The sequence below is a fragment of the Grammomys surdaster genome, unplaced genomic scaffold, assembly GCF_004785775.1.
Source record: "Grammomys surdaster isolate TR1022 unplaced genomic scaffold, NIH_TR_1.0 150, whole genome shotgun sequence".
Lineage (NCBI taxonomy): Eukaryota > Metazoa > Chordata > Mammalia > Rodentia > Muridae > Grammomys > Grammomys surdaster.
This window is the reverse complement of record NW_021604608.1, coordinates 18,903,427-18,911,665: the sequence shown is the minus strand read 5'-3', so window position 1 is coordinate 18,911,665 and position 8,239 is coordinate 18,903,427. Positions and strand designations below refer to the sequence as shown.

Here is an 8,239-nt window from a genome sequence, read left to right as displayed (position 1 = left end):
CCACGCCTAAGTACCCTTGTTCCCAGGCTAAGGACTAGGGTTAGTCAAGCACTTATTTTTTTCAGAGAATTCGGAGAAGGAAGTCTTGGTAAGTAAGGTTTTTCTGGATTTTTCAAATTACTGTGTTGATGTTTCAAACGAGAAAGATCAGTGCAGGAAGTAGGTGACCTTTCTTTGAAATTTTTATAAAACGATTTTGTGGTGGTGCTTTAAAGTGTAGCTGTCGTTTGGACTACCTAAGGACAAATGGTGTAACTTTAGGGTAGACAGGCAACAGCTGGCATTTCAGCGGCAGCCAAGAAAGTGAGCCAACTCCTGTGACTTTTCCCGGTCCTCCTGATTTAGGCTGTTTTCTCCTTTCACGAAGTCTGTAGTCATTTGTGGTCATGACGGCACGCTGTCTGAGCTGGGTGTATGGAAACAGTGTTCTATTTCCTCGTCACATGTTACTATAATCTTTTATTGGTCTGTACCTCTCACTAATTCATAAGCATTTTGGAGGAAGGACTTAACTTCAGTCATTCCTTATGTGAATTCGTTTCCTCTGTGCTAGTTTCTGCCATGTCTTTGTCCACAGAGGAGTCTGAATAAACATTTGGTGGAAGTGGCTGAGACCAGATTCCTAAACACTTGGTAACTTTGAATCCAGCCCGGAGCTGCCACCTGGCCTTCCTCCACCCAAAGTCTGATAGAGCCTGGTTTCTCTTGCGTTTGTGTTGACTCGATTACAAATCCCTTCCTATGCTCTCCCTTGCTTCCTTCCTATGCTCGCCCTTGCTTACTGTTTTTCCTACCCCTCCCTTTCTTGCAACTTTAAGTTTTAAATTGCTCCCTCTACCCACCACCATTTTGGTTTTGTGGCTGACTGTTCTTTTTTCTTTCACTTTCTGTTTGACATATTAAGCAAATTCTTACACTTTTCTCCTTGTACTTCCTTTAAAATAATATAAACTGTTGAATTTTCCAGCTTTACTTCCCCTTTGTCCCACCCCCTCAACCTACGAATACAAAGTTCAGGGTTGTTTCCCAGAATGTGTACCCTAAGAACTACTTGAGGTTTTGAGCATCCTCTAGGACACTTGTGTCCTTGTGGTGACATGACAGCTGAATGACAGTCCCTTGAACACAGACAAACAAGCTGTCTGGAGGATTTGTAGGACGGGACCTCATCTGTGAATGTCAATTCTCTAGCATCGTGTTGAAGAGGTTGGTCCTTTTTATGTGTGTATTAATATCATAAATAATACAAGCACGCTTTTTCATATATAAAACTTTCAGGGGATAAATTTTATGAGAGGTTTAATTTACTAGTTCTTTGAAAATGTCAAACACTGTGTTCTGATTGTCTTCACCCTAACTCTTACCCACCCACCACCCACCTGAGTGTCCTCTCTCCCTCTCCCCCATCCATCAAATCCAACTTGTGCTGTCCTTGGGTGTGTTACCTTCTACTGGGTGAGTTAGGTGTTACCAAGGGCTCTGCCCTAAAAGAAAACCAATTCTTCCTCTCCCAGCAACCATCAGTTGCCTTTGGGGTGGGACATTATGCCCGCCTCCCCTCTCTAAACTGCAATTCTGTTAAAGACAACTTTTTCTTATTTCTTATTTCTTATTTATTATTTATCCATCCATTCATTCACGTTACATCCCAATATCGGCCCCCCCTCCTACCAGTCCCTCCTCATACAGCTCCTCCCCCAACTCCCCCCTCTCCTCCTCCTCTGAGACAGGGAGCCCCTCCGCCATACCACTTCACCCTGGCACATCAGGTAAAGGAAACTTTACAAAATTGTAAGAACTAATAGTCTGAGACCACAGAAGATGTTAAAAGTTTTGAATTATTAGAAATACCTGAAACTGTAAGAAAGAAAGTTAACTTAAGCTCGAATCCCGACATAACTGCTATTAGCATTTGGCAGACTTTTTTCACTTTCTTCCCCCACTCCGCCTGTCCCCGAAGCTTTTCTGTATGTGCTAATCTGCATTTTTACAGATTAGAGTCTTGGTATGCTGTGCAGTTTGGTAACCCTCCTTCGGTTCACTTAATGCTATATTGCAGGATTTTTTTTTTTATTGCAGTGACCGAGGCTGTGTGCTGTGCCCCGTTGTGAATGAGCCATCACTTTCTACCCTAGCCATTCTGATCTTTCCAGTTCTTATCACGGTGTAGCATCCCCATGACCTCACTGTCCTGTGGAGCTACAATGATCCCTTCAGTGAACACTCAGTAGTGGGCCTGCTAAAGTAAAGAGCAGCACATTTTAAAGGCATTTACATAAATTACCAAATTACCCAGTAGCACCATGCTAATTTTTCTTTCTACTTTCAGAGTAGTAACAGACTTGCATAGTTCCCTCGTTAAACTTTATAATTTTCTAACATCTTGAATTCATTGATGCCTAGAGTTTCCTCTTGACCAAGCAAGAACTCCCAACATGCTTCTGGTTACATTCTTTTTTTCTCCCAACATCTAATAATTCCCTTGTAATTCTTGGCAATTTAAGTCCCAATTTCTTCTAAAAATATTTGTCATCAATATTTACTGTGACTCAGCAGTAAACATTACTACATTTTTGGCTAATTATTCATCCTTTCTCTTTTAAGAAAAGATCTATTTACTATTGTTATATGTACGAGCATTTTGTCAGCCATATGGGTGCTGAGAGTGGAAGGTAAGAACAGCATGTGTGTTCATGATCACTGAGCCAGCTCCCCAGCCCCTTAATTTCTTTTTAATCTTTCTTTTTTTGGCAATACTAGAACATAGAACCTCATGCATGCTAGACAAGTCCTCTATCACTAAGTCACTATGAGTTCATTCTGGAAGCTCCTTTCCGGGTATTTGATTTCTTTCTCTAAGAATTGGACCCATTCTCCCAGAGTGTAATCCTGAATCTGGTCTGCACATTGGCTAGTATTTCTTTTGTGGTTTCTGTCTCTGTGGTATCCTGTGGTGGCCTTAGGGAAAATTCCCTCTCTTGGTCTTCTATCTCACTCAATGGGGCTATTTTGCAATTCAGCTCATCCAAAGAGTTCTCCATTTCAATCCCTGAAGTTTTCAGGAGTCTACTGCATTCTCTTTTAGACTCCCACCTTGTTCTGGGGGCCTACAGTATGTCTATCCTATTCTTTTATCTGTTTCCAGAGTGTTAATGTTGTGCCAGGGAAATGTTAGTGATCCCCCAAAAGACAGACAGAAGCTGATCTGATGCAACTCACAGCAGGGTCTTTTCTATCTGAGCTAGCTCACATCCACCCAACCCCCAACACACTATCATCAGGCAGGATGGTTTTGGTAGTGGGGGAGCCCCTAATGTCTATCAGGGCAAGGCTTTATAGTAAGCAATAAGCAGGGAGTATGTGTACAAGCATCTAGCTGGAAAGCTCCTGTGGTCTTTAACACAATTGGCTGGTGTTGGGAGTCATGTCATAAATTTAACTTCTGCTCCCCTCTGCATGGGTGGTCCTTAAGTCAGAGGTGGACTTGTAACCTGGGGGTGCAGGTGTGTTGGGGGAATAACCTGGAGACACTGGTCTTGTTGAGGGTATAACCTGGAAACTAATGCTAGGTACCAGCCTGTTAATTTACCTGAGTTTAAACTTAGGTCAGGTTCTCTAAAATGAAATCTGAACTTAAAAGATTTGGCATCTCATTAACATCCCTCAGGGTATGAGTTTGAGTCCTTCTACCATGAAGTTTGTTCTTTGCCATGTCGTGAGTCTAGCTGTACAATCCAAGTGCCGGCGGTCCCAGTGAAAGCACTTACTAACCTGATTAATGAAAAAGATGACTTGTAGCGGGTGATATTTAGAAAACGGTGCCAAGTCCGGCTTGTTCCCAGGCAGCTGCCATGTTCCTGCTGCTCCATCTGTGACTGGGGCTCCAGCTAGCTAGAAACACCGGCCCTGGCACCCATGATACGCCAGTGTGGCAGCTGGCTCTGCCAATCCACCACGCTGTCCCCACCAATGCTTGGCTGAGCCCAGACCATTCCAGCTATGCTCACAGTACCCAGTAGAAATGAGACTCTTAAAGCTTAATGATTATCCAATGGATTTCTATATTTGGAAATGCTCAATTAACAAGATGCCCACACAATTAAAATTGTTACCCAATATGTAATCGTTAGATATAAATTGTTACCCAGGACGGCTTTCGGACCCATCCACTTTCCTCCATGGTTGCTAGTCTCCTCCTCACCTCCTTCTCTCCCCCGCTTCCTCTTTCCTTCTCCCAGGACCACCTCCTTTTCTACTGCCCAATCACGGAGCTCCACTGCAAGTACAATGTAGCAGAATAAATATCCTGCTACAATGGCTCAACACAGTCGGTTCTGTTGCTGCTGTAACAGATCCTAGACAACCTTGCCTCAACACAAGGAACATTTATTGTTCTACAGTTCCATGAAGGAGTGAGTCTGACTCATCCGGTAGGTCTTTAATCAAGGCATCAATAAGTCTGAATTCTTTCTATGTGCTGTTGGGGATCAAGCAGTTCATCTCTCACTTTCTGTTTCTAGAAGCTGCCTGCATCCGTGGCCTTTCCAATGGCTTAAATATTGATCTACAGAATTCACATGCTAGAAACTTAAGCATACGTGAATGACTTTTGTAGGCAGGACCTTTGGCAGTGCCATCATGAATGAATCATGACATGTATGGACTAATAAATTAATGAGACGTGAAGGGCGTGGCTTCATGTAAGGGAGTTACAAGAACCCCTCACCCCTCTTTTATCTCTTTCATCATGTCATGCTCTGTATGACATTAGGGCTTTGCAAAGAGTCCCCACCAACAAGGGGGCTCTCACCAGATGCATCCCCTCAACTCTTGACCTCTTAGCTTCCAGAACTGTAAGGATTATCCTTTACCGATTTCCCAATCCCTGGTATTAGTTATAACAACAAGATAACAGATGAAGGCAGAGTTCTTCCTCCAGTGATGGAACCTGCCAGGATCCAAATGCTCTGTTTCCCTGAAATGTGGATACTGACACCTAACTGTCAGTATGATAGGATTAGGGAACAGGTGGTGAGGGCAGAGAGAATTAACTTGTTTGTGGAGACCTGATTGACTTCAAGGGCTGGTCTGCAGTCTCTTGGTGGCTTCCATCCCTCAGTTCAGAGTCCGAATGGCATAGATTCTCACTTGTGTCTGTCTTGATACCCCTGAACCTCTTTGCCCCCTGTGCCCTGCCTCCATCCCTGTCCCATTTCTCTTCTTGCTCGCTCTCCCTGTGTGCGCATCCTCTCTCCCATTCTCTCACTTCCCTGTGTCTGTTGTTCATCCTTTGCTACCCCTGGCTCAGGTGGCTGAGCTCAGATATTTGTCTTTAAATTTTGGTTTTTGACAAACACCACCCTGGAGGCTGCTTCAGCCCTGAGAAAGCTTTGAGTGGGAAACAAATTCTAGTCCCCTAGAGAATCCTTTAGGAAGCCCCAAGATCAATCAAAACACATAATCAAAGTACTTGGATTAAAAGTTCATGGTTCCCTGTGGCTGCAGGCTGAGACAATAAATATCACATAAAAAATGGGGGATAGTGATGAGTACGGGGTGGGAGAAGAAAGCTCTCGGGATTCCGGGAAATGGAAGCTTAAAACTCTCCACTTAACCTTTATTCACCTTAAAGTCTCTCTTATTTCTAGAGCTTGAACTCAAGTAAAAATGCTGTGAAGAATGGTAATGTCCCTCTGGGATAGCCGCCACAACATGACCCAAGACAGAGAATCCATTGTGGGGAATTTCCACTTTGTTTGCACCCTGGCCTTAATAGTCGGAAGCACGACCCACTTCTCTGATAACCGAGAGTCTCTGATAGACTATTCAAACAGGAACCTTACTCATGTCCCAAGAGACCTGCCACTAAGGGCAAAAGCCTTGAGTCTGTCTCACAACTCTATATCTGAGCTTCAGATGTCTGATATCAGCTATCTGTCAGAGCTGAGAGTTCTGAGACTCTCCCACAACAGGATACGGAGACTTGATTTCGGTGTGTTCTTGTTCAATCAGGATTTAGAATACCTGGATGTCTCACACAATCAGTTGCAAAACATCTCTTGCTGCCCTATGGTGAACTTGAAGCATCTAGACCTCTCATTCAATGACTTCGATGTGCTGCCCGTGTATAAGGAATTTGGCAACTTGACGCAGCTGAGTTTCTTGGGATTAAGTGCTACAAAGTTCCGACAACTTGATATGCTCCCAATTGCTCATTTGCACCTAAGCTACATTCTTCTGGACTTAGTGAGCTATCGTATAAAAGATGGTGAAACAGAAAGCCTTCAGGTTCCAAATACCAATGTTCTCCATTTGGTCTTTCATCCAAATAGCTTGTTCTCTGTGCAAGTGAACATATCGGCAAATGCTTTAGGATGTTTACAACTGAGTAATATTAAATTGAATGGTGAAAACTGTCAAAGGTTAATGACATTTTTATCAGAACTCACCAGAGGGCCAACCTTATTGAATCTGACCCTCCAGCACATAGAAACAAACTGGAAGTGCTTGGTTAAACTTTTCCAATTCCTTTGGCCCCGACCGGTGGAGCATCTCCATATTTACAACTTAACAATAACTGAGAGCATCAACATGGAACATTTTACTTACTTGGAGACAGCACTGAAGTCACTGAAGATAGAGCGTGTCACAAGCCAAGTGTACCTCTATTCAAAGGAAGCTTTATACTCCGTGTTTGCTGACATGAACATCAGGATGCTCACCATCTCCGACACCCCGTTCATCCACATGGTGTGCCCGCAGGTCCCAAGCACATTGACGTTTCTGAACTTTACCCAGAATGTTTTCACTGACAGTATTTTTCAAGGCTGTTCCACCTTAAAGAGGCTGGAGACACTTATCTTACAAAGGAATGGTCTGAAGAACTTTTTTAAGGTAGCTCTCATGACTAAGACTATGTCCTCTCTGGAAACTCTGGATGTTAGTTTGAATTCTTTGAACTCTTTTGCGTACGACACAACATGTGCTTGGGCTGAGAGCATATCAGTGTTGAATTTGTCTTCAAATGTACTTACGGACTCTGTCTTCAGATGTTTACCTCCCAAGGTCAAGGTCCTTGACCTTCACAACAACAGGATAATGAGCATCCCTGAAGATGTCACCCACCTGCAAGCTTTGCAGGAACTCAATGTAGCATCCAATTCTTTAACTGACCTTCCCGGATGTGGGGCCTTCAGCAGCCTTTCTGTGCTGGTCATCGACCATAACTCAGTTTCCCACCCCTCTGAGGATTTCTTCCAGAGCTGTCAGAATATTAGATCCTTAACAGCAGGGAACAACCCATTCCAATGCACATGTGAGCTGAGGGAGTTTGTCAAAAACATAAGCCAGGTATCCAGAGAAGTGGTGGAGGGCTGGCCTGAATCTTACAGGTGTGACTTCCCAGAAAGCACTAAGGGAACCCTACTGCAGGACTTCCACATGTCTCCACTGTCCTGTGATATCATTCTGCTGACTGTCACCATTGGGATCACTATGCTGCTGCTGGCTGCCACTGGGGCTTTCCTCTGTCTCTACTTTGATCTGCCCTGGTATGTGAGGATGCTGTGTCAGTGGACACAGACCAGGCACAGGTCCAAGAACATCCCCTTAGAGGAACTCCAGAGAAAGCTCCAGTTCCATGCTTTTGTCTCATACAGTGAGCATGATTCTGCTTGGGTGAAGAATGAATTACTACCAAACCTAGAGAAAGATGACATCCGGGTTTGCCTCCATGAGAGAAACTTTGTCCCTGGCAAGAGCATTGTGGAGAACATCATCCACTTCATTGAGAAGAGTTACAAGTCCATCTTTGTGCTGTCTCCCCACTTCATCCAGAGTGAGTGGTGCCATTATGAACTCTACTTTGCCCATCACAATCTCTTCCATGAAGGCTCTGATAACTTAATCCTGATCTTGCTGGAACCCATCCCACAGAACAACATTCCCAGTAGATACCACAAGCTGAAGGCTCTCATGGCTCAGCGGACTTACTTGGAATGGCCTAAGGAGAAGGGCAAGCGTGGGCTGTTTTGGGCCAACCTTAAAGCTTCTTTTATTAAGAAGTTAACCTTAGTCAATGAAGGTGACGTGGAAATGTGAAGCTTGGGTTTTCAACTTAGTAAACTGTCAACCTGGACTCCGATGAGCACTGTGGTTTTAAGTGTCTACTTGGAGGTACTTCTGTTGTGGTGTCTTAGTTTGCTCTCTGTGCTTATGATAAACAACATGTTTAGAAATA

The 8,239-nt window shown here is 43.9% G+C and overlaps 1 protein-coding gene across 3 annotated transcripts; it reads left to right on the top strand.

Annotated features, from left to right (window-relative positions):
* On the top strand, positions 1-8,239 carry Tlr6 (toll like receptor 6). 3 transcript variants are annotated; one of them, XM_028765247.1, is made up of 4 exons: positions 1-88; positions 4,239-4,430; positions 4,521-4,700; positions 5,649-8,239. In XM_028765247.1, exon 4 carries the CDS (start codon positions 5,680-5,682, stop codon positions 8,098-8,100), a length of 2,421 nt encoding a protein of 806 aa, XP_028621080.1. In that variant the 5' UTR covers positions 1-88; positions 4,239-4,430; positions 4,521-4,700; positions 5,649-5,679; the 3' UTR covers positions 8,101-8,239. The 3 variants fall into 3 exon arrangements, with proteins under 3 accessions (XP_028621080.1, XP_028621079.1, XP_028621081.1); XM_028765246.1 differs by lacking the exon at positions 4,521-4,700; XM_028765248.1 differs by lacking the exons at positions 4,239-4,430; positions 4,521-4,700 and having other exon boundaries at positions 16-88.

Coding starts and splice junctions, on each gene's coding strand:
- Tlr6 (XM_028765246.1), top strand. CDS start 5,680: ATGGTAATGTCCCTCTGGGATAGCCGCCACAACATGACCCAAGACAGA.